A 25,905-nucleotide genomic window follows, 5' to 3' on the forward strand; every position below is an offset into this window, starting at 1 on the left:
GACAAGAGAGAAAGAAAGAGAGAAAGAAAGAGAGACAAGAAAGAGAGAAAGACAAGAGAGAAAGACAAGAGAGAAAGACAAGAGAGAAAGACAAGAGAGACAAGAAAGAGAGACAAGAAAGAGACAAGAAAGAGAGACAAGAAAGAGAGACAAGAAAGAGAGACAAGAAAGAAAGACAAGAAAGAAAGACAAGAAAGAAAGACAAGAAAGAAAGACAAGAAAGAAAAAGAAAGAAAGACAGAAAGAAAAAAAATAAAAAGAAAAAAAATTAAAATTTTCCTCTCAGCTTTAATTTTTTTTTTGGGTCTTTTTTGGCTTTTTTTTTTTTTTTCAGTAAGCTTTTTTTGTTGTTGTTGTTTTGTTTTTTTTTTTTCTCCCCTCTTCACAATGAAAACCTCTTCTTTCTCAAGAGGTGAAGAGAACCAGGTCAAACCAGGTTGTACTCCTTCAGGTTGAGCTGGAGGATGGTGTCCTTGACAGCCGCAAAGACGAAGCGGATGTTCTCCGTGTCTGTGGCACATGTGAAGTGAGAGTAGATGATTTTGTCACTGTCGGGATTCAAATCCACAAACATCTTCAGGATGAACTCCCGGGCTGCCTGGGCATCCCTCTGTGGGCCTGCAGCAAAGAAAGAAAAAACATTTACCAGGCAGTGCTTTTTTTTTGGGGGGTGGGGGGAGGGTGCAGCAGAACTGCTGCTGTGGTTTGGGGTTTTTTTTTAGTGGGTTAGAAAGCTGAAGATCAGAGAATCGTCAGAGAATCGTCAGAGAATCCTCACAGCATCCTCAGAGAATCCTCACAGCATCCTCAGAGAATCGTCAGAGAATCCTCACAGCATCCTCACAGCATCCTCACAGCATCCTCACAGCATCCTCACAGCATCCCCACAGCATCCCCACAGCATCCCCACAGCATCCTCACAGCATCCTCACAGCATCCTCAGAGAATCCTCACAGCATCCTCACAGAATCCTCACAGCATCCTCACAGAATCCCCACAGAATCCTCACAGCATCCTCACAGAATCCCCACAGAATCCCCACAGCATCCTCACAGCATCCCCACAGCATCCTCACAGCATCCCCACAGAATCCTCACAGCATCCCCACAGAATCCTCACAGCATCCCCACAGCATCCTCACAGCATCCCCACAGCATCCTCACAGCATCCTCACAGAATCCCCACAGAATCCCCACAGCATCCTCACAGCATCCTCACAGCATCCTCACAGCATCCTCACAGCATCCTCACAGAATCCTCACAGAATCCCCACAGAATCCTCACAGAATCCCCACAGCATCCTCACAGCATCCTCACAGCATCCCCACAGAATCCTCACAGCATCCCCACAGAATCCTCACAGCATCCCCACAGAATCCTCACAGCATCCCCACAGAATCCCCACAGCATCCTCACAGCATCCCCACAGCATCCTCACAGCATCCCCACAGCATCCTCACAGCATCCTCACAGAATCCCCACAGAATCCCCACAGCATCCTCACAGCATCCTCACAGCATCCTCACAGAATCCTCACAGCATCCTCACAGCATCCTCACAGAATCCCCACAGCATCCTCACAGAATCCCCACAGAATCCCCACAGCATCCTCACAGCATCCCCACAGCATCCCCACAGCATCCACATCCCCACAGAATCCTCACAGAATCCCCACAGCATCCTCACAGCATCCCCACAGCATCCCCACAGCATCCTCACAGAATCCCCACAGAATCCCCACAGCATCCTCACAGCATCCCCACAGCATCCCACAGCATCCCACAGCATCCTCACAGCATCCCCACAGAATCCTCACAGCATCCTCACAGAATCCCCACAGCATCCTCACAGAATCCCCACAGAATCCTCACAGCATCCTCACAGCATCCTCACAGCATCCTCACAGAATCCCCACAGCATCCTCACAGAATCCCCACAGCATCCCCACAGCATCCTCACAGCATCCTCACAGAATCCCCACAGAATCCTCACAGCATCCTCACAGAATCCCCACAGAATCCCCACAGCATCCTCACAGAATCCCCACAGCATCCTCACAGCATCCCCACAGCATCCCCACAGAATCCTCACAGCATCCCCACAGCATCCTCACAGCATCCTCACAGCATCCTCACAGAATCCCCACAGCATCCTCACAGAATCCTCACAGAATCCCCACAGATTCCTCACAGAATCCTCACAGAATCCCCACAGAAATCAACCAGGTTGGAAAAGACCTCAGAGATCATCAAGTCCAACCTCTTACCTAACACCTCCTGACAACTGAACCCTGGCTCCAAGTGCCACATCCAAGCTTTTTTTGAACACCTCCAGTGATGGGGACTCCACCACCTCCCTGGGCAGCACATCCCATGGTCAATTCCTCTTTCTGGGAAGAACTTTCTCCTCACCTCCAGCCTCAACTTCCCCTGGCACAGCTTCAGGCTGTGTCCTCTTGTTCTGGTGCTGCTTGCCTGGGAGAAGAGCCCAACCCCCACCTGGCTACAACCTCCCTTCAGGTAGTTGTGGAGAGCAATGAGGTCTGCCCTGAGCCTCCTCTTCTCCAGGCTGCACACCCCCAGCTCCCTCAGCCTCTCCTCATCTGTCATTAAGGTGCCAGGTTCCACACTTTGGCCACACCAACCCCATGCAGTGCTACAGGCTGGGGAGAGAGTGGCTGGAGAGGGGTCTGGAGCACAGCCCTGTGAGGAGAGGCTGAGGGAGCTGGGGGTGTTTAGCCTGGAGAAGAGGAGGCTCATGGGTGACCTCATTGCTGTCTACAACTACCTGAAGGGAGGTTGTAGCCAGGTGGGGGTTGGTCTCTTCCCCCAGGCAAGCAGTGACAGAATGAGAGGACACAGCCTCAAGCTGTGCCAGGGGAGGTTTAGGCTGATGTTAGGAAGAAATTCTTCAGAGAGAGAGAGATTGACCCTTGGAACGTGCTGCCCTGGAGTCACCATCCCTGGAAGTGTTTAAAATAAGACTGGATGGGGAACGTAGTGCCATGGTTGAGTTGTTTAGCTGGTGTTGGGTGATGGGTTGGACTTGATGATCTCTGAGGTCTTTTCCAACCTGGTTAATTCTGTGATTCTGTCAAGGTGTTTGCTCCACCTCTAGGTCTCAGTTCTAACCAAACCACCTTCTTAAGGGGTACAAAGATGAAAATGTTATTAAGATGTTTGCTCCATCTCTAGGTCTCAGCTCTAACTAAACCACCTCCTCAGGGCTTACAAAGCTGAAGAGGTTTCTAAATGTTTTCTCCATCTCTAGATTTCAGTTCTAACCAAACCACCTCCTCAGGGAGGTACAAAGATTAAGATGTTATCAAGATGTTCTTCATTTCCTCCATCTCTAATCTGAGTTCTATCCAAACCACCTTCTTACTGGTTACAAAGATGGAGATGTTATTAAGGTGTTTGCTCCACCTCTAGCTCTCAGTTCTAACCAAACCACCTTAAGGGGTACAAAGATGAAAATGTTTCTAAGATGTTTGCTCCACCTCTAGTCTGAGTTCTAACCAAACCACCTTAAGGATTACAAAGATGAAAATGTTTCTAAGATGTTTTCTCCATTTCTAGTCTCAGTTCTAACCAAACCACCTCCTTATGGATTACAAAGATGATGTTATTGAGATGTTTTCTCCATCTGTAGCTCTCAGTTCTAACCAAACCACCTTCTTATGGGCTACAAAGCTGAAGATGTTTCCAGGATGTTTTCTCCACCTCTAGTCTGAGTTCTAACCAAACCACTTCCTTATGGGTTTCAAAGCTGAAGATGTTTCCAAGATGTTTTCTCCCCCTCTAGGTCTCAGTTCTAACCAAACCACCCCCACCCCTTCTTCTGGAGTGCCCACTCACCATCAAACTCTGGGAAATAGTCAACGAGGTGGGAATAGAGGATCTTGTCTTCCAAGAGATCTTTCTTGTTGAGAAAGAGGATGACAGAAGAGTTTTGGAACCATGGGTAAGTGATAATGGTTCGAAAGAGAGCTTTACTCTCCTCCATCCGGTTCTGAAAGGAGAAAAAGGAAATCCTTGTGGTCACAGTGAGCACCAAGATGCACTTCTGCTGCCTGCACACAAACTCCAAGCTGTATTGATCCAGCCTCCCAAAACCCTTTGCCCCCAGGTAGGATCTGTCTCAAGCTGTGCCAGTAAATGAAGGTGTCCCTGCCCATGGTTGGAGGGGTTGGGACTAGATGACCTTTAAGTTCCCTTCCAACTCAAACCACCCAGAATCTGATGGACTCAAGCTTCATTTAATTGCCAAACCATTCACAGCAAAAGGCTTAGAAGTCATTTTATGCTCTGACAATGACATGAGAGGACTGGCAGGGTCACCTGGAGCACATGCTTTGTCTAGCAGACATCAGCTATCACCTGATGGCATCGCGTAATCTATTAGCAAGTGCAAAAATCCACTTCCCTTTGCAATAGGAAGAACTGAAGGCCAGAACTGGCCCTGGGCAGCTTGACCTAGTTGGAGATGTCCCTGCTGATTGCAAGGGGGTTGGACAAGATGACCTTTGAGGGTCCCTTTCCAACCTGATGCCATCTGTGAATATTTACTAACCCAACTTGGCATCAAGAACTTTGGTACCAACACCCAAGAAGCTTTCCCCCCCCCACTTCCTTTTCTTTCCACCCCTCCTGCAGAGTTCCCACTCTTTGGCTTACCTCATTATCAGATTCCACCAGAACTTGGTCATATTCACTAAGTGCTACTAAAAACATGATGGAAGTCACATTTTCAAAGCAATGGATCCACTTCCTTCGTTCTGACCTTTGACCTCCAACATCCACCATTCTAAAGGAGAGAAACACACACAGCATCACAGCAGGAGCTGCAGCTCTCTGGCTGAAGTCCAAGGACCAGCACAGGATAAAGATTCAGATTAACCTGGCACGGGGATGCTCGCCCACAAAACCATCAAGTTTACAAAACATCCTGCTCCAGAGCTGGCCACAGTCAGGCAAGCAATCCCTCCTTCAAATCCCAAATCCCAGCACTACCATTTTCAGCTGGATTCTGCTCTGGTTTGCTAAGCAGCTGCCCTGAGTTTGAAAAGAGGAAGTCCTTCCAAACTCTGCTCTGCCAAAGGAGCAAATTCATGCCCCTTAGCACTGGGGAGGGCCACACCTCAAATATTGGGTTCAGTTTTGGGCCCCTCACTCCAAGAAGGACATTGAGGGGCTGGAGTGGGTCCAGGGAAGGGCAACAAAGATGGTGAAAGGTGTGGAGAATAGGGCTGGTGAGGAGAAGCTGAGGGAACTAGGGATGTTTAGTCTGGAGGAAGCTGAGGGGAGGCCTCATTGCTCTCTACAACTCCTTGAGAGGAGGTTGGAGTGAGGTGGGAGTTGGGCTAGTGGGAGGTGTCCCTGCCCATGACAAGGGAGCTTGCAACTGGATGATCTTCAAGGTCCCTTCTGACCCAAACCTTTCTATGAATCTATGGAACTTCCCATGCTCAACTCTGTGCCTCTTACCCCTTGTTCTGTCACTGGACACCACTGAACAAAGCCTGGTCCCATCCTCCTGACACCCACCCTTGAAGTATTGATCAGCACTGATGAGATCCCTCCTCAGTCTTCTCTTTTCCAGGCTCAAAAGCCCAAATTCTCTCAACCTTTTCTCAGTGATGTCCAACAACAGGACAAGGGGCAGTGGGTGCAAGCAAGAGCAGAGTAGGTTCTAGATGAACATGAGGAAAAAAACTTTTCCACTGTGAGGGTGCTGGAGCCCTGGAGCAGGCTGCCCAGAGAGGTTTTGGAGTCTCCTTCCCTGGAGACACTCAAACCTCATCTGGATGCATTCCTGTGTGACTTGCTCTGGGCAGGGGGGGTTGGACTCGATGATCTTTGAGGTCTCTTCCAGCCTTCTTGATTCTATGATCTTTCAAGGTCCCTTCAGTGATTCTATGCTAAGGGTCAGCTCCCACTTAGAATCATAGAATCAGGCAGGGTTGGAAGGGACCACAAGGCTCAGCCAGTTCCAACCCCCCTGCCATGCCCAGGGACACCTCACACTACATCAGGCTGGCCAGAGCCTCACCCAGTCTGGCTGCAAACACCTCCAGGGATGGAGCCTCAACCACCTCCCTGCACAACCCATTCCAGGCTCTCACCACTCTCATGGTGAAGAACTTCTTCCTCACCTCCAGCCTGAATCTCCCCACTTCCAGCTTTATTCCATTCCCCCCAGTCCTATCACTACCTGAGATCCTAAAAAGTCCCTCCCCAGCTTTCTTGTAGCCCCCTTCAGATATCGAAAGGCCGCAAGAAGGTCACCTCAGAGCCTTCTCTTCTCCAGACTGCACAGCCCTAACTCTTTCAGTCTGTCCTCATAGGAGAGGTGCTCCAACCCTCTGATGCATCACAGCACATCCATCCCCTCCAGGCCTCTCCGCCGAGCACCCGGAAGCTCTAAAGCGATCCCAAACCCCATCCCTTTCTTGCAAGCCCTATCACTGCTGTCTCAAGTTCAGCTGTAACATGAATACACCTGCAGTACCTGAAGATAATATTCTCTAGGTCAAAGGGGTACTCTATGATCCCAGTGGTAGGAACTCTAACCCGTAGCACATCTTGCTGAGTTGGTAGATATCCCGGGGTAGCGATACGATCCACGTCGCTGAGATAGCTACAGGAAAGCAAAACAAAACACAAAGCAAAACTACCTTAGGTTGCAGCACATCAAGGCACAGGTTGGAAGGCTGCTAACCTTCAGGGCTCTCCCCCGGCGCTGAGGGGAGAGGCAGGAGTCACCCCAAGGGTTTCAAAACACGACGCGGGAAACTGAGAGGGCTGTGAGGAGCAGCAATTTGTCAGTCCTTGGCTTTGGAGACCAGCAGATACATTCTTAATGGTCTTAACTCTGCAGGAAGGACACCTTTCTCAGCTCTGGAGAGGAGTGGGGAGGAGAATCCTGGCCCCACTGGAGGAGGAACCCCTGGCCCTACTGGAGGAGGAATCCCTGGTCCCAGTAGAGGAGAATCCTGGCCCCACTGGAGGAGGAACCCCTGGCCCCACTGGAGGAGGAATCCCTGGTCCCAGTAGAGGAGGAACCCCTGGTCCCACTGGAGGAGGAATCCTGGCCCCACTGGAGGAAGAATCCTGGCCCCACTGGAGGAGGAACCCCTGGCCCTACTGGAGGAGGAATCCCTGGCCCCAGTGGAGGAGGAATCCTGGCCCCACTGGAGGAGGAGGAACCCCTGGCCCCACTGGAGGAGGAGGAACCCCTGGCCCCACTGGAAGAGGAGGAACCCCTGGCCCCACTGGAGAGGAGGAAACCCTGGCCCCACTGGAGGAGGAACCCTGGCCCCACTGGAGGAGGAACCCTGGCTCCACTGGAGGAGGGACCCCTGGCCCACTGGAGGAGGAACCCCTGGCCCACTGGAGGAGGAACCCCTGGCCCCACTGGAGGAGGAACCCCTGGCCCTACTGGAGGAGGAATCCCTGGTCCCAGTAGAGGAGAATCCTGGCCCCAGTGGAGGAGGAACCCCTGGCTCCACTGGAGGAGGAGGAACCCCTGGCTCCACTGGAGGAGGAGGAACCCTGGTCCCACTGGAGGAGGAGGAACCCCTGGCCCCACTGGAGGAGGAGGAACCCTGGTCCCACTGGAGGAGGAGGAACCCTGGCTCCACTGGAGGAGGAGGAACCCCTGGCTCCACTGGAAGAGGAACCCCTGGCTCCACTGGAAGAGCATCCCTGCCCCACTGGTGAAAATTTAAGCCCAGTGGATGCTTCTGCTTCAGAATCAACTCTCACCCAAGGTTTTCCATTTCTAAACAAAGCCCTGCCACCTGACTGAGATTTTATTAATGATAAATCCATTAAGTTACAAATCCATGGACACCTGTGGGCCACAGGACAAAGCTGAAGAGAAAGAGCAACATTTCTGCTGCCTAAGAGCCATGACCAAGGCAGATGGCATAAGGCAGAGCTTCCAGCCCCTAGGCTCAGGGATTCTGTGATATCCAGAAGCAGATGTGTGAACCACTGCCTTTATCACCAACCAGAACACCTCATGCCCTCATGAAAAGTAGCAAATGGGAAGGAATTTCCTGATCTAAATCTATCCCCAAATAAATATAGCTTCCCTCATCTCCAGCAAAGCTTTTTACCTTTCTGGAGCCAGATTCAAACAAGTTACCAGTTCCCTGCTCTTTGATCTTCATTTTTTTTTTTTTTTCCTTAGGATACTTCTGGCTGAGAGAGGCAAAGTGCCTTTATCACACTGCCTGGGATTTTTATCCCAACAGAAGCAGCCAGCAGAGACTGTGCAGCTGGTCTCCCAACACTACAAACCCCACCTGCCTCAGTGGAGAAAAGGAACTTTAAACAAACTACTCAGTGAAATCCACAGCAGGTGTTTGTTTGTGCCCTCTGAAACAAACTCTAGAAGGGGTTTGATCTGTTTGGAGCATCACCACCAGCCAGCCAGGGCATGCCACTGATCATATACTTACTATTTAGCTGAGTCAGAGAGCTGATATTCTCTTCTCCTGTCATAACACTCTTGTATTCCAGGGTCATTCCACAAGGTTTTAATTGCACTTACATATGGCTGCTCAAATGTCATGACCTTTTCTACATCCACTTCCCGGATCAGCACTGCATTGGCCTAGAAATTGAAAAGGAAGAGTTGTGGGGGGAAGGGAAAAAAAAAAAAAAAAAAAAAAAAAAGAGAGGATGGTGGTCAGGAGCAGCCATCCCAGGCAGACAAAAAGTCTTAGATCACCCAAAAAAAAAATATTTAGATGTGACTAAGTTCTCATTTAGATGGGACTAAATTCTTATGTTAGGCCTTCAAGGATGGAGGTGGTGCTTGTGGATCATGTTGCTAAGAGCAGAGGGACAGTGTCACACCTCAGATGTATCAGACACCAACACAATTCCCCCTCCCCAAAGCATTGGAGGCTCCTTCACAGAATAAGCTGTGGAGCAGCAGCAGGTTTCACCCATCATTAGGTGTTTGGAGAACATAGCTGCTTCCTAGACTGTGAGGAACCCCAGGCTGCCCAACTTCTGAGGAGGTTAAAGTGCAGCTGGAGCACAGAATGGCTCAGGTTGGAAGGGACCTCAGAGCTCATCTACTCCAACCTCGCCCCTCTGGGCAGGGATGCCTCTCAAATAGATCCAGCTGCTCAAGGCCTCTTCCAACCTGGCCTTGAACACCACCAGGGAGGAGGCATCCACAACCTCCCTGGGCAACCTGGCAGACTGCAGGAAGAGCTGCAGAGCTGTCTCTTGGCCAGGGTGTGTCTCGCTAGCTTCAGTGTGAACAGTAACACAAAGAAATGCCAAGCACATTTAGCACGGAATGCTTGAAATGAGGAAAAAGAACACCTCTCCTACACCCTATAGCCTATCCCAACCCCACCCCCCATCCTGTCCCAATCCCACCCCCCCTATCCTGTCCCAATCCCACACCCCCTATCCTGTCCCAATCCCACACCCCCTATCCTGTCCCAATCCCACCCCCCCATCCTGTCCCAATCCCACAACCCCTATCCTATCCCAACCCCACCCCCTATCCTGTCCCAATCCCACCCCCCCATCCTGTCCCAATCCCACCCCCCATCCTGTCCCAATCCCACAACCCCTATCCTATCTCAACCCCACCCCCCTATCCTGTCTCAACCCCACCCCCCTATCCTGTCCCAATCCCACTCCCCCATCCTGTCCCAACCCCACCCCCCTATCCTATCCCAATCTCACACCCCCTATCCTATCCCAATTCCCACCCCCCCTTACCCTATCCCACAACCCCTATCTACCCCCCACCCCTATCCTGTCCAACCCACCCCCCATCCTATCCCAATCCCACTCACCCCCCACCCTATCCCAATCCCACACCTATCCCATCCACCCCCCTTACCCTATCCTAACCCATACCCCCCACCCTATCCCATCCCACCCCCCACCTATCCCATCCCATACCCCCCACCCTATCCCAATCCCACACCCCCCACCCTATCCCCATCTCACACCCCTCATCCCATCCCCATCTCACACCCCCATCCCATCCCCATCTCACACCCCCATCCCATCCCCATCTCATACCCCCCATCCCATCCCCATCTCACACCCCCCATCCCATCCCCATCTCACACCCCCCACCCTATCCCAATCCCACACCCCCTATCCTATCCCAATCCCACACCCCCACCCTATCCCCCATCCTATCCCAATCCCACTCCCCCATCCTATCCCAATCCCAATCCCCCATCCTATCCCAATCCCACACCCACCCTATCCTATCCCAATCCCACACCCACCCTATCCCATCCCAATCCCACACCCCCCATCCCATCCCCATCCCCCTCTCCCACCACTCACTCTGCAGCCCAGTGCGCACAAACCACCCTGAGGAAGTTTCTCCGTCCCTTAACAGAACCAAGTCAGTGGAGTCAGGGATCAAGCAGAAGGCATTCAAAGCACTCCTCAAACACAAACCCTTCCTGGGAAAGCTTTCAAGGAGGCTGAGATGGCAATGCAGAAAAGGCCACAGACGGAGACTGCAATCCCCATGGCTTACAGACACACAGGAGGACAAAACCCAACCAAGCAAAGGAGAAGCTTTACCTTGTTCTGCTCATATTTGTAGAGAATCTTCAGGGTTTCCATGGCCCTGATCATAGACTGCATGGCAGTGAAGATGTTTTGGTACACCAGCTTGGTGAAGCCTTTTTTGTCCTCTTCAGAGTAGCCTGAGCCATGAATGATGCGCATCTGCTTAATGAACGTGCTTTTGCCACTCTCCCCAGTGCCTACAGGATGCAAGGCAGACAGTTAGGAGCCAGCCCAAGCAAAGCCTCCCTGCAGAAAGCAACCAACCTAACACCAACCACATCAACCTCCCTCCCAACCCCAGAAATTCCTGGGGCTATACCCAAACTACACCGCTCCTTCCAACCACCTCTCTTTTTTTTTTTTTAGCCGCTTGCCAGAGGATTAAAAAGACAACCTGGACGGTCCTGCTTATCCCCCAACGATGAATAAGAGCAAGGAAGGAAGACATCTCGTCCTTTACAGCAGCCTTCAAAAAGCAGCTCTGCTACTCTAGTCCCAATCTCACGTTACAGCCACTCCCACACCTCCTGCGTCAAAAGGCCCTCGTCCGTCACACCTGACCTATTCTCAGATACTCCAGCAAGATGCTACAGCCAGAGCACCCACCAGGGAGGGCCCAGATGCACTCTCAAGCTGGTAAGCACTGCAGACTTGAGATGACAGCACTTGGGGCCAGGGGAAGCTTCTTCCTCTTTGCAGCCAGATGCCTCGCGCCGCGATGCGGCACAAAAATTCTCTTTACCTCTCCCATCGGTTTTGGGGGAAAAAAAGAGAGAACTGAACACAACAGGAAAATCAAGTTGGAAGGAGAAGAGAGCTCAGGAAATTGCTCCCTCTCAAGTCATAGAATGGCTCAGGTTGGAAGGCACCTTAGACATCATCTCCTGCCATGGGCAGGGACACTTCTCAACCAGACTTGGCTGCCCAAGGCCTCATCCAGCCTGGCCTTGAACACCCCCAGGGAGGAGGCATCCACAGCCTCCCTGGGCAACCTGTTCCAGAGTCTCACCACCCTCCTATTGAAGAACTTCTTCCTCAGCTCCAGTCTAACCCTCCTCTCCCTCAGCTTCAAACCACTCCCTCTTGTCTTTAGACACCCTCAGGAGAAGTGCCTCTGCAGCCTTCCTGTAGGCTCCCTTCAGGTATCGGAAGGCAGCTCTAAGGTCCCCCCCCAGAGTCTTCTCTTCTCCAGGCTGAGAAGAGAAACTCAAGAAACTATTTGCTTCTCCATCTGACATCAACAACCCAATCAGTGCATCTGCCCAGTGTCTCAAACCACTGTGCAGTTTGTTCTTAGGGCTGGGCTGCAATGATAATCATCCCTGTGGCAAGCCACCTCTAACACTGCTTTGCAGCCTCTGGGTACTCCGGAGTTAAAAGCAGCAACCGGCAGGGAGAACAGGGTAGGATGCTGCTGGCAGCTGCCTGAACGCTGTCCTGACCCTGATCCCCACCAGCCAGTGGCTGCTTGGGAGGTCCCCCAGCTTCTTAAGCACAGGAGAAGCTGGGAGGGCCAGGCAGCAACACCGTGGAGTTCCACAGTCCAGCCCTCTCTCAACGCCTGCTTCCTGCACAGTCAGCTGGGCAGGTCCTCCCACTCCTACATTTATGGCCCCAGAAAAGCGTCATTCAGCATGTGAAGGCCAACAGATGATATAAAAAGACAGTCAGAACTTTCTAAGACAGCAAGGGAGATTGAGATTAAAAAAAAAAAAAAAAAAAAAAAAAAAGGCACTGCCTTGTTAAATCCACAGCCCAGAAAGGACTCAGCCACCTTCCTTCAGCACGTGGAGAACTGCGGCGGAGGGGACGTGTGGGTCGAGCCTTGCATGCCTTATCCACACCTCCACGCTTCACCCCACGACCAACAGCCCAGGCATCTACCTCTGACACTTTGATTCGGTCTTCTACGAGTTGCTATTGATCTGCAGAACGTTTATCAAGGGAAAAAATAAAATAGAACAAAAAAAAAAAACAAAGGGGAAAAAAAAAAAAAAAACAAAACCACAGAATCCTGGAGTGGCTGGGTTGGAAATGAGCTGCAAAGGTCATCCAGACCAACCCCTCCACCCACCCTCTGCACTAAGCAAGGGCATCCTCAACTAGTTCAGGTTGTCCAGAGCCCTGTCAAGCCTCACCTTGAATATCTCCAGAGATGAGGCCTCAACCACCTCCCTGAGCAACCTGTTCCAGTGTTCCACTACCCCCACAGTAAAGGACTGTTAAATTCAGCTCTTTTGGATTCAGTGGCCCAGCTCCCTTGACTGCTGAGAGCAAGAACCTAAAAGCATGGCACAAGTGGGAAATGCTTTTTGACCTGCAGGCTGGCTCCCAGCACAGGATCCACCAGGTCCACTGCTCAAAAGAGGAGACAGATCCATTAGGACCTGAGGATTAGGATCTTTCATGGTGATACACAACTGCTGCTCACATTCAGCTTCTCAATTAGTCATGTTTATAGTGCCTGGCTAAAAGGCAAACAAATAAATATGCTCCAATAAAAGCAGCAAACACGTAACCAGAAGCAGCATGTTGAAGATAAAACAACTCTGCCCATATCTGAGAAGTGCCAGGAATCATCTCAGCATCATTAGAAATTCACATTACAAACACCATTAAAATGCACCAAACCATCTCCACCTCTCACAGGAAAGAAAGAAAAAAAACAAAACAACACACCATAAATGAGAGGTGGGGGAAATAGAAACTGAAATCCTTTGTGGTTTCTCTCACTGTGGTGAGAAATACTTCCCTGTCTTTTACCACAGCAACCAAAACTGGGGGGGGGGGGGAAAAAATATAAGAAGTGGTGTTTCAAATCACTTCAATAATGAAAAAAGAAGAGAAACCTCAACAGCAGCCATTCACTTCCTTCAGAAGTTCAAACACTGATGATTCTTTCTGACACTCCATCATCACTTGGCTTTTTGGGTTGGATTTTTTTTTTTTTTTTTTGGGGGGGGGAGGTTGTTTTGTTTCAAAAAAGGTGCCTGGTTTACAACAACACAGAGCAGCACCACCCCAGAAGGTGAAAGGCTTTGGTGGGGATGGGCTCCTGACAATAAATCTCTGTTCAGCTGACAATGCTGAGGCAAGAAACTAACCTGAGTTCACCTTCTGGCAGCACCTGAAAGCAGCAGGGTTTACAAGTTGCTGCTGACCCACTAGCACCTGCCAGGCACGAAGCACATCACTGTCTGGTGGTTAATCAATAGGAATTTTTACATACAATATTCTCCCCCCCTCCCTCACAGCCACTTCCTCACACAAATGACTGCCCTGTACCAGAGGGCAACGTCCAACACCTTGATATCAAGTTTCACCAGTGCTTAGAAGTGTTCTTTCCCCCCCACCCTCCCTACAACTTTGTTTTAGGCTTCAACAAACTAACTGTCACTTGATGTAGCCACAGGGGGAAAAAAAAAAAAAATCCTCAGAGTTTCTACAAAGCAGAAATTCCCTCCACAAACAGAGCCCTCCAGTTCTTGAAGGTTTGGGAAAGGCCTCTCATTGATACAGTTGTGAGAGGGGAAAACCCCACATCGTGGGAGCAAGGCAAGAAACCCCTGCAAGGAGCACAGGGAAGACATCACCTGGCACAGCTTCAGGTGGGCAACGTCCTGCACCCAGTGAAAGGCTGGCAGTAAGCATCCTAAAAGTAGGAGTCTTGCTTACACCAATATGAACCACATACAATTGATGTCCACCACTAATCATTCAGATTTGGGGTGGGTTTTTTGGTTTGGGTTTGGGTTTGGGTTTTTTTGGGTAAATCTGATGCTGAATCTTATTTAACTGTTCCTTTTAGAAAAGCAGAAAGGATTCTTCAACACTTGGAATTATTTCTAAAGTGAAATCTTTAGATCCAGTGGGATCTTCTTAACCCAGATCTATCCTATAGTGCCAACCTATTTTGAAACAGCTGTTTCTGGGGGACTGCTTTAGGGAGGCATGAGAGAGAGGGACGCAGTCCCTCACCTACAAGGAGCCTTACACAAACTGTCACAGCATCCTCCAAGAGCACAGACGTCAAGCCCTTGATTTTTACCTTTCACCTGAAGAACAGCAACATGTTAATGGCCGAGGATTCAGGGTGAGAAAGCAAGCCCTGTCCTTCACGATCACTATGCAACAATGTCACTATTGGAGACCTCCAAAGGGCTGGCCTCACATCACCCCCTCTAAAGCTTTCCATTTGTTTTCACACAGATCATCCTAATTCTTCACCTGGACCTTTCCTGCCTTGCCAACTCCTGACAGACCCCAAGGGAAGGAGCTCAATCCGCCAGACCTGCTTCGTATTTCAGCTTGAAATGCCACCGTATTCCAGACACAAAGCAATGACAAATCACAGGACCCTTGAAAACTGTAACTTCCATTTCAATTCGAGGGCTACCTAGACACCAACACCAAATTCACTGCTGAAGGACATAAAATGCCCGAAATGGAAGCTGGCTGCTCTTCTAACTGGTTACCCACCCCTTTCAACCTTTATCTAACCAGGGACTAGTTATCCATCTGCACAACCACACGACACTATGTTCCCATCTGAACAGCCACATCCTTATCGCTGCAGGGGCCATCTCCACCTCTGAAGGCAATGCTCAAGCACCAGAGCCATTTCCTCATCGGACACACAACTCCTGCACTCTCACTGCAAAATCCACTGCACGGAGCTCCTAACGCTGCCGGCCCTCCCAGGACTGCGCCAAGGCAACTCTGTGGTTTGGGGAGCTGGAAGCCAATTTTAAAACCCCACAGATGTTCATTCAGAGCCCAGAAGTTCACCGAGGGTACCGAGAAGAACCGACTCCACCAGCAAACCTTCCCAGGCCACTGAAGGCCGGCAGGCTCCGGGAAGCCTTTGCTCCAGTCCATTTCCCAGGCGTGTGTGCGCCTGCACCGAGAAGCAGCAATTTCAGCCTCCCCGGTTCCTGCTCGTGTCAAAATCCATTTTGACAGAGAACGCATCATAAGGGGAAAAAAAAAAAAAAAAAAAAAAAAACACGGAAAAAAAAAAAAAAAAAACAACAAAACCAAACAAAGGGCAGCCAACGAGGCGGCCGGGCCGGCACCGGCAGGAAGGCCACACCGAGCGCCAGGCTCGGAGGCGGAGACCACTCGTCGCTCCCGCCGCTGCCCTACCACGCCCGCTCCCTGCCACGGCCCGGGCGCGGCGGGGCCGCGCAGCCCTACCCGGACCTGTCAAGCCCTGGGGCTGGGCGAGCGGGCGGCCGGGCCAGGCCCCGCGGTAAAGAGCAGCGGCCCCGCGGGCCCGGCTGGGCCCCGGCGTTCCTCACCCAACAGCAGCAGCTTCAGCTCACGGCGGGCGTCGCGCTTGTCCCTCCGCAGCTGCTTCTCGATCTCGGCGTTGATGCGCTTCGACTCCTTCACCTCGTCGCTCAGGCAACAGGCCATCATGGACTCCAGAGTCATGGTCGCGCCGCGGCCGGGACGCCCCCGCCCACCCCCCACCCCCCCGCCACCGACCACCGTCCTCCGCACGGCCGGGAGCCCGGCCCGGCCCCACGCCCGGCGCCCCCTTCCTTTGCCTCCCCACCCTCCCTCCCTTCGCGGCGCCGGCCCGGCCCGGCCCCGGCTTCAGCCCCGACTCCTGCGGCCGGGCCTAGCGCCGCCGCCGCCGCCGCCCCCCTCAGCGCGCTGCCCTCGCCCGGCTGCGCCGCCCGCCGCTCCCTCCTCACACAGCCCCACCGAGCCAGCGACGAGCCGGCGCAACCCAACCCGCTGCCGCCGAAAACAAGCTCTAACTGACAGCCTCCGCTGCCAATGAGAGAGGGCGGCGGGGGGCGGGGGCGGGCCCGGGCCGGCGGGGCGGGGCGTGACGGCCAACGGGAGCGCAAAGTTTGGTTGGCCGGCGGCGGGGGAGGGCGCTGGGACGCGCGTTCCCAGAGCGGGGCGGGGCCGCCGGGCATTGTGGGACGGTGGCGGACCGGGGCTAGGCGGCGGCCGGCGCGGGGCGGGCCGGGGCGGTGGGCCCGGGGGTGTCGGCGCAGATAAGCGCGGAGCTGGGGCCGCCCTCCCGGCTCGCTGCGGGCCCGCGGCCTAGTCGCACCGGATGCTAGGTGGGCGGCGCAGGGCGGGCCCCGCGGCCTTGGGGGCCTTGTGGCACTTCCCGTATGTGCCGGGATCCGCCCGCCGCTCGGGATGCCCTGCGCCGTCCCGGCGGAGCCAGCCCGGCCTGGCTCTGCTCGGTGGAGGGCCTGCCTCAGCTGTAGGCCCCGCAGCCCCAGCCGGCTCGGCCTCCCTGTGCCGCCCACGGCTGCGGCAGTCCTCGATGCAGAGGAAAATCCCGAGACATACAAGCGCCAGCCCTGCGCTCCCAGGCTCTGGCTGCCGCCGTCTCCTTGCCTGCATCCTGCCAGGGATGAGCCAGACAGGGGCAGAACCTGTCGGCCGAACTCTGAGTGCCTCCTCTGAGCAATCCCTCCCTCTGCATCTCTCCAGGCAGGGGTCTCACAGGTGTCTTCAACCCTGCTTTCCCCTTTGCTGCTTACTGGGTTCCTCTTGCCCTTCAACTATGAGCTGCAGCCTGACGCATCCCAATCAAGCCAGAGCCAGTGGAGCTTTTGTCTATCTTTCTGAGCAACCCCACAGTGTTCCACAGGAACCTGCCCCAGCAAATCTTCCACCTGGACTCACACACCCCACTGGTGAGCACTCCTGGCTGCACAGCCCTGGCCTTGCACAGCCAGCTGCGATCCCACCTCCAGTCAGTTTCCCTTCAGAAGAGAGGTGGCTGCAGCTGGAGGTGGAGGGTTTGAAATCAAATCAAACCAGCTGAGTTCCATCCCAGTAACCCCAGGATTGTTTTCCTTCAGTCAGGCATTACCCACAGCACAGTGAACACTGACAGGGACTGGAGACCCAGTACAGGGTGCCCCAGCCAGCCATGTGCTCTCCCCAAGAGCCTTCCATACAGAAAGACAGAATTCTGGAAATTCAGACTATTATTTTTTTTTCCCCCCACCTGTCCCAAATGACACAGCAGCAGATTCTGCCAAAATCCACATCTCCCACCTCCCTTTCAGATGGATACCAGGGCTCCAGCTCTTGGCAAGCTGTACTGGGATGGTGGAGAATCTTGCTTCCACAGGACCCCTTCCATCCCAGCCCTGTGGATCCTCAAGTGCTTTAGTGCATGCATTTCAAATCACTCCTCCCAGAAGGAGCAGGCAAAGCAAGACCTCTGCATATTCCATATGGCAGGTAAACAGAACCACACTTCATTTTCCAAAGGAGAAGTCTCTTCCCAACTTCCTCTCCCCCTGCTTGTCTCACTTTCTTTCTCTCCATCTGCTATTTCTTTGTCTCACTTTCAACTTCCCTAACCCTTCAAGTTTACTCACTCTCTTGTTCTGCTTTTTGCAGGTGCTTTGGCATCCTTATGGACACCCAGCTCCAACCCTGCCCATTTTGTCTGCTTGCAGTGTGTCCTTACACCTCCTGGGCTGGGCTCACTCACTTTTCCTAGTCTCTCCTGCCTGGAGGTCTGTATGCAACCAGTCTTTTTGGATGGTCCAAGGGATGACTGAGCTGTTCTATACCTGTCCTACTTGTTACCTGCCTAGCTTGTGCCACAGTGTGCCAAGTCCCTACCTCATGGCAGTCTGGCTGATACAGGAACACGAGACACAAACAACAGGTTCTGGTTTCCACTTCAATTCTACCTGCTCCTCTTATACCTGTCCTATTCCCATGAGCTCTTGGCCTCAATTAAAGGATAACTTTTTTTTTTTTTCCCCCCAGTGGCCTCTTCATAGTTTGGCCTTTCACAGCATCAAAACTCACCTCACCTTCTTGTGTCCTTGTACTTTTCTCTTCCAGATGTCCCACAGCTGAGAGAGGACTGTTAGTGCCTCATGATTGATCTCTGGTGAAGGAGGTGCAGTCATTTTGCTTTGGCAGCCAAAAAAATTCTTCTACAGAAGTGCTCAGGACATCCAGAACTGAAATCACAGAGGGGTGCTCAGTGCAACAACCTTCTGCCCTTTGGAACTCTGGATGGTGCTGAAGGAGGCAGGAAGGCTTAAGTTCCTGTAACCCCTGCAACAGTGCTCTGACCTCAGGCAAGCCACTCAACCTCTTTACACGTCCTCAGGCTGCAAGTGCAAGCTAGATACTGTCTCAGGAGCATGCTAAAGAGTTACCTAGCCAGGATTGCTAGGCTGCTTTGATCCACAAGGTGCTATGTGCTGGAGGCTGTTTTGGTTCCCTTCCCCTAGGCAGGATTAAAATCTAAAGGCCAGAAGATCCTGAAGGAACTTTCACATCTTGCCCCCCTTCCACCCCAAAATAAAAAAGTAACAATATTTGCATCCATCCTGTGGACCACTTGCCTGATTCCTGCTGACAGACATCAGTTCTGATGACTCCTGGTCAAATTATCCATCCAAGGAGGACAGAACTGCTAATCTCCAAGCAACAACAGTCTGTCCACCCCTTCCCCTTCTGCCTTAATGGAAAAGTTTGGGTGCACAGAGGCCTCACCTAGAAACCAGGTCTGGGATTTCCCTCAACTTTATCACCAGTGTGCTGTGCAGTCCCCTAAGCCTCACCAGGGTTGCTGTGTCTGTAGTCTCAGATGTTCCTCTTCCCTCAGTCTCTCCCAACTGCTGCTGTCAGCAGATGTCACTGACTCCCAGGCATCCTTCCCCATTCCCCTCAGATCAGCAGCTGCTTGCCTCATCTGTCTCTCCCACCCCACCTCTATTCTCCAGCAGGCTGGCAAGGGGCAGGAGGTTGGGGGGGAGATCCATGTGGGGTTTTGTGGCTTCCCAAGCTCTCCAGGAAAGACTTAATGAGGAAACATTTTCCAGAAAGCTGATCCTGAACACGTCAGGCAACTTCAGAGCAACTATTTTCACAGCCCTCACTTGCAGCAGTTAATATTAAGCACCAAAAAAAAAAAAAAAAAACAACCAAAAACCCAACACAAAACCCAAAAAGAAAAAAATAAAGGAAAAGAATTGTGCCCATTCATTTCTAGAGGAAAGTCTCAGCCCTTGTAAAGGGTCTTCAGTCACTGAGCCCATCAGGATGCACACACACTTTGCTGGAAAGCATTGCAGAGACTTCAAAGTCCCATCCCCTTTCTTCATTCTGGCCCCAGTTGAGTTCCAGATGTGGGAGAACAGAGGAGAGCAAGGGACAGCCCAGCTGCACTTTGCTGCAGCTGCCTGATCAACAAACTTAATTGAGAAACATTTCCATTGCTTGGGAGAAATAAAAAAAAGAAACCAACCAAAAAAAAAACCCAAACCCAAACAGCTGGCAAGCAGGCTGTGAGAAATGATTCCACCTCAGGTGCTTGGAACACAGAATCCCAGATCAGCTGCACAGATCCACACAGGGATCTCCTGGAAGCCAAGCACATGCCCCCTTTCAGCAGGTACTTAGCTGAATCAGGACCCTGCTTACATCTTCTGCTTTGTGATTGTTTGGTAAGTTCAACCACCAATCCCTTCAGCTGGTGGAGAGAATTAGTTACCACAGGTTCACCTTTCAGAGGAGCTTGCAGCAGGGTTATGGATCCCTCCTCACAACTTGGGAGTGTAACACTTTCTGTCAGCTGGAAGGGTCTTGCTTCCTATCATTTTATACCTTCCAGCTGTTGGAAACATGCAGTCTGGGATCCCACTCCTTGATGTGTCTCTCTCCAGGAAATGACAGTCCCATGGAGCTCAGCTAGAACCTCGTTTCCCAGGTCAGGAGGTGTCCAGTGATAGTTGTCCCTCCCCAGGAAGCAGGTCAGGAGCATCAGTGGTAGCTGCCTCCTCATAGTCTGAAGGAAAAGAGAAATGACTCAGCCAGACAGCAAGGCCAAAGCACAAGGGGAACATCACCAAGAAGGGAGGGGCAGAAAGCAGAGAGGTGGTCTGCAAGTGAGGAGAGCAAGCCAGCAAGGGCACAGGCACAGTCCTGCCATGGCTTTTGCCAGGAGGCACCCCCTGGCTGCTTCCAGCTCTGCACAAATGTGGCAGCTGGCACCAGTGTGGCACAGAATCACAGAATTGTTTCATCTGGAAGGGACCCCCAAGCCCACCAAGTCCAACTATCAAACTAACACTACCATGGCCACTAAACCACATCCCCAAGGGCCATGGCCACACATTTCTTGAACACCTCCAGGCATGGGGACTCCACCACCTCCCTGGGCAGCCTGTGCCAGCCCCTGACTGCTCTTGCAGTAGTGAAGTCTCCCCCCTCAGCCTCTTCTCCAGACCAAACACCCCCAGTCCCCTCAGCTGCTCCTCACCAGCTCTGTTCTCCAGACCTATCACCAGCTCTGTTGCCTTTCTCTGAACCCACTCCAGCACTTCAATATCTTGCAGCGAGGAGCCCAAAACTCAACCCAGTACTCAAGCTGTGCCCTCACCAGTGCCCAGTCCTGGGGGGCAATCCCTGTCCTGCTCCTGCTGGCCACACCACTGCTGATCCAAGCCACCTGGGCACACCGCTGGTTCGTCTCCTGCCCCTCCCCGGTCCTTTTCTGCTGGAGCCGAAGCGAAGCCTCTTCTCCCCCGCCCCCAAGCCGGTCTCACCGCCGGGGATCCCCCGGGAGATGACCGGGGCGGGGGCGCAGACGGGGCCGCGCTCGGCAGAGGGCAGCAGCGGAGCGGAGCCGGTCCCGGCGCCGGGCTCCCCCCGGCACAGCTCCCTAGCGAGTGCCCGGAGCCCAGCACCCACCGCCCCCCAGCTCGGCTCTCAGGACCGCAGAGTGGCTTCCAAAGCGCCGCACAGCCCCGACCCTGCCCGGGGAATGGTGGCAGAACCAGGCCGACAGGATCCATCGCTGTGCCCTGCTCACCCCCAGCACCGCATCCATGGAATCACAGAACTGCTTCGGCTGGAGAAGCTCTCTGAGACCATCCAGTCCAACCATCAACCTAACACCACCAGGGCCACCAAAACCCTCCTCCCACCCCTCAAGTGCCACATGTTCCTTAAAACCCCCAGGGATGGTGACTCCAGCACCTCCCTGGGCAGCCTGTGCCAATCCCTGACCACTCTTACAGCAAAGAAAATTTTCCCGAGCCAACCTAACCCTCCCCTGGCACAATTCCAGGCCATTTCCTCTCCTTCTATCACCTGATCCTAGGGAGAAGAGACTAACCCCCACCTGACTCCAGCCTCCTCTCAGGGAGCTGTAGAGAGCAATGAGGTCTCCCCTCAGCCTCCTCATCTCCAGGATGAACAACCCCACTTCCCTCAGCTGCTTCTCCCAAGACCTGTTCTCTAAACCCTTTGCCAGCTTCTTTGCCCTTCTCTGGACCTGTTCCAACCCCTCAATATCCTTCTTGGAGTGAGAAGCCCAAAACTGAACCCAAGGCTCACTTGATACTAGGGAGAAGAGAGACCATCAGGTATCCCCCATCTGCTCTGTAGACACTGACAGGGACTGGGGAGCTGCTACCAGGGTGCCCCCAGCCAGCTGTGTGCTTCCCAGGCCCCCATGAAGCTTCCCAGAGCCACTTCAGCCCTTTCAGGCTCACCAAGGAGGCTGCTGAGCTTGCCCCCAGCTCCACACTGCAGGTCACAGCAGATCTTTGCTGCTTGCTGGGATGTAAGGCTCTGGTTTAAAGCTGGCTGGTGGGAGGAACAGAACAGGACAGGACACCACACTCCTCTTTGCTCAGGGTTTCCTGCTGCTCACCATTTTCCATCAAAACAAACACACAAGCCCAACAAACAAATAAAAAAAAAACCAACAACAAACACCTCAAAAAGAAACAAACAAATTCAAAAAACCCAAACAAAAAAAAACAAACCACAAAATCCCCAAACAAACAAACAAAAAAAACCAAAAAAAAAACCCAAGCACTGTGGAAAAAACAACAAACAAAACAAAAAACAAACAAACAACAAAAAACAAAAACACAATGGGAAAAAAACCAACAACAAAACAAAAAAAACAACAAACAAAACACTGGAAAAAAAAAACCAAAAAAACAAAAAACAAACAAACAACAAACAAAAAAAACAAACCAACTGGGAAAAAAAACCAAACAAACCAAACAAAAACAAACAAACATGGAAAAAACAAACAAACAAAACCAAACAAACCACAAACAAAAAAACAAACCAACCAAACAAAACAAACAAACAAACAAAACAAACAAACAAAACACTGGAAACAAACAAACAAAACACTGGAAACAAACAAACAAAACACTGGAAAAAAAAACAGCCAAACAAACAAATACTGGAAAAAAAAAAACAAACAACCAAAACACTGGAAAAAAAAATCCAAACAAACAAACCCACAAACCCCCACAACTTAAAAGCCCCTCCCAAGTGTTTCTGTAGCCTCCCACCTGCCCCCCAGCCTCCCCTCCTTTTCCATCCCTTTCAAGGTTTCCTGCCTCACCTGCCACAGCAGCAGCAATTTTCCCTTCCTGCAGTCTTGGGAAGGGTTGGCATCAATTAGACACTTACCCTGAGCTCTCATCAGCATTAATGAGAGGCCAGGACCACTGGGATCACTGAAGTAGTCTCTGGAACAGAGCAAAGAGAAAGGATTGCAGCAGCCCTGGGAGCATCATCCCTCAGGCATGCAGCAGAGCTGTGCCACCAGGTCAGCCCCAGGGACCAACCACCACCACCCCTCCTGCCTGGAGAGGGCTGGGCAGGGACTGGTGAATTCCTGAAGCATTCAGGTGCTTAAGGAACAAAGCCAAGAAAAATGACTCCTGCCCAGCTGCTTGGGAGGACACTTGAGCTGTCTCTCATCTGTCGTGGTTTTAAAGGGAGCTCACATTTAAGGGCCAGAGCACCTTGATGTCCAGCTTGGAGATCCACTGACCATGATCTGCAGGCTCAGGTGTAATGGGGTCACCTACAGCATTGCAGCTACTGGCTGGGATTATTTTTTAATGAAGCTTATTCCCTCCCCAGCTGTAAACACTGGGCCTGACTCCCACCCTGAGTTCCCTCCTTCTCACCCAGGTTCATCACTGCTCACCTCTCCTTTGTCTTCTACACCCTGACTCCTCTTTGGCCTGGCTGCCCTTCACCCTCACCCTTTGCCAGCACCCTGGGAGGACAGAAGCAGAGGCCAGCAGAAAACAGGGAAGGTTTTCCATCAGGGAAGAGCATTGGGTCACTGAGAGCCACAGCCAGAAGGTGATCCAGTGGTGCCTACCAAGAGTCATGGATAAAGTAGGGCAGTTCAGCCCATGCCAGGCACCCACACATGCCAGCAGCCCACTGCTGGGCTTGCCTCACTGCACCTCACCCTGAGCACACCCAAAGGGTGCCTGCAGCACCCTCCAACTGCCTCACCTCAGCCTCCCCAGCACCTCTTCCAGCTCCAGGCACACCACCTCCTCCATCCAGAGCCATGGCTACACAGCACCCACTGCCAGCCTCACCTCCCACAGGAGGGCACCAGCAAGCCACAGAGATGCTACCACGCTGCCTGCAGCCAGCTCCTGCCCTGTAACATCTCCTTCCCCTCCTCACCCAGGTGTTTCAGGTCAGGATCAGGACCCTGCCGCCCTTTAACCCCTTCCTGGCCAGGGCACGGCCAGCAGTTTCCACCACATGCCAGCCCAGCTCCTACAGAAAGGAAAAGCAAAGCAGAATATTGTTTGCTAGATGAAAGCAGCTTTCCACCAGTGAAAACATGACAGTGGTGCCAACCTTGCAGAAACTGAGACTTCCCCCTCCATCAATTCCTTCATCTCTTTCCCTGTGCCGCAGGTCCCAGTCTGCAAATGCTGCCCTGGAAGCCACAAAAGGCACTTAATAAGTACCTGCAAGAGGTGCATAAGGTCTGGTCCTAAAGCCTGAGCATGCCAAGTGTCATTACTGCACAGCAAGTGTCAAACCTTTCAGCCTCCCCCCAGAATTAGGGAGGGTTTTTTTTTTTTTAAGCTCTTCAACGGCCTGCCAGAGGAAGATGCCACAGGGAGCCTTGAGTTCTCTGAAAAGAGGGGGAAGGGAGGGGGGGAAAGGCCCCCAGCTCAAACACACTGACAAACACAGCCTGTGACAGCCCATCCTGCAGCCCAGCTTTTGTTTTCCCCCCACCACCACCCCTCAACCTTAGGTTTCACAGCTGGTTTGGCATAGCTGTTGGAGGTGGGCTCAGTGCACAGTAAATCAGGATAACAAACCTACATTTACCGTGAGCCTTTCATCCCCCCTCCCTCCCCTCCCAGCCTCCTCCCTAGGATCCCAAAGAACATCATTTAATTGCACTCAACCTGCACACAGATTTCACATAAATAAAGGAATGATGAATTAGCACAGCTGTGCTGCAGCATTCACATGAGTTACTAAGACACAATCTCCTCCTGCAATCAATCCAGCCTCATGCTTCAGTGTTTTGTCATAAATTGAGGTCAGGAAGAAATGTTCTTCCTACCTGGAATGCAGCACTGCTAAACTAGCTGAGTACAGGAAGACACTTAAGGGTGTAGCAATCTGTCTTCCCTCTGCAAACCTCGGGAAACCCTGCAAATATTCATCTGATGGAGCTTCCATGCACTGGATGAGCACTGATCCTGCAACGGGGGGCAGGAGGATTGGGATGTAGGGTGGCCGGGAGAGATTATCTGCAGGAGGAAAGCCTGGATGATCCCTTTGACCTTAAAATTGGTCTCTCGTTACTCCCCTTTGTCCAGCAAAGGAAGTAGGAGAAAGGTCTGAGTCTTTGCCATGCCCATGACACGCAGTAGGCTTGGTCTAGAAGCTCCTCCTTTGCCCATTGCAGCCCCTGCCGATCTCTCCCACCAGCAGGCTCAGGCTTTGTTCCCTACGCCGAGGGATTCAAACGCTGCTTCTGGAAACTAATTGGCCCAGGAGCCACGGCATGGTCACTGGATTCCTCTGGCTCTCCTGCCCATGTTACAGCTTCAAACTTCCTGTTTATCTCCCACCGAACCGCCTGGCAGCCACCACCCGGAGCTTAAAGCCCTCCTCTGGAGCTGGAGCAGGCAATTGCAGGCATCCTTGCCATGTGCTTCCTCCTCACGCCTCAGCTGCAAAATCCCTTTCCTGCTTCCTGCAAGGAGCGTGAACTGTTCCTTGCACTCTGCCTGGTAAAGAGGATGATAATTACCCCTAATGGGCCTGCAACAAAAACACAGGGCACAGCAGAAGCGGGTGAAGAAGCAGCCACCACGAGGGATGGAACCTAATTATTCCCAGTCACTGATAAAACAGGGCCAGAGAGGGTGGAAATGTTTTGCCAGCTGTAAAAAGCCTACCCAGACCAAAGCTTTTCCTTGGAGAAGAGCTCTTTCTGCTCGCAGTCCATCCCTGGCAGGGCACAGCCTTGGGGCAGTTTCTCATTTTTCTGCAGCTG

At 52.2% G+C, this 25,905-nt stretch overlaps 1 protein-coding gene across 1 annotated transcript; it reads right to left on the bottom strand.

The window, feature by feature from the left end:
• Window positions 1-427: 427 nt before the first annotated feature.
• Window positions 428-16,010, bottom strand: GNA11 (G protein subunit alpha 11). The gene is made up of 7 exons (XM_054396222.1): window positions 15,875-16,010; window positions 10,587-10,771; window positions 8,468-8,622; window positions 6,511-6,639; window positions 4,677-4,806; window positions 3,858-4,011; window positions 428-618 (listed from the first exon to the last, which is right to left on the bottom strand). The coding sequence occupies exons 1-7, from the start codon at window positions 16,008-16,010 to the stop codon at window positions 428-430; spliced, it is 1,080 nt and encodes a 359-aa protein (XP_054252197.1).
• Window positions 16,011-25,905: the final 9,895 nt, after the last annotated feature.

The sequence above is a fragment of the Indicator indicator genome, chromosome 36 (genome assembly GCF_027791375.1).
Source record: "Indicator indicator isolate 239-I01 chromosome 36, UM_Iind_1.1, whole genome shotgun sequence".
Lineage (NCBI taxonomy): Eukaryota > Metazoa > Chordata > Aves > Piciformes > Indicatoridae > Indicator > Indicator indicator.

Coding starts and splice junctions, on each gene's coding strand:
- GNA11 (XM_054396222.1), bottom strand. CDS start 16,010: ATGACTCTGGAGTCCATGATGGCCTGTTGCCTGAGCGACGAGGTGAAG. Junction 10,772..15,874: donor GCTGAAGCTGCTGCTGTTGG/GTGAGGAACGCC, acceptor TGCATCCTGTAG/GCACTGGGGAGAGTGGCAAA. Junction 8,623..10,586: donor ACAAATATGAGCAGAACAAG/GTAAAGCTTCTC, acceptor TTCAATTTCTAG/GCCAATGCAGTGCTGATCCG.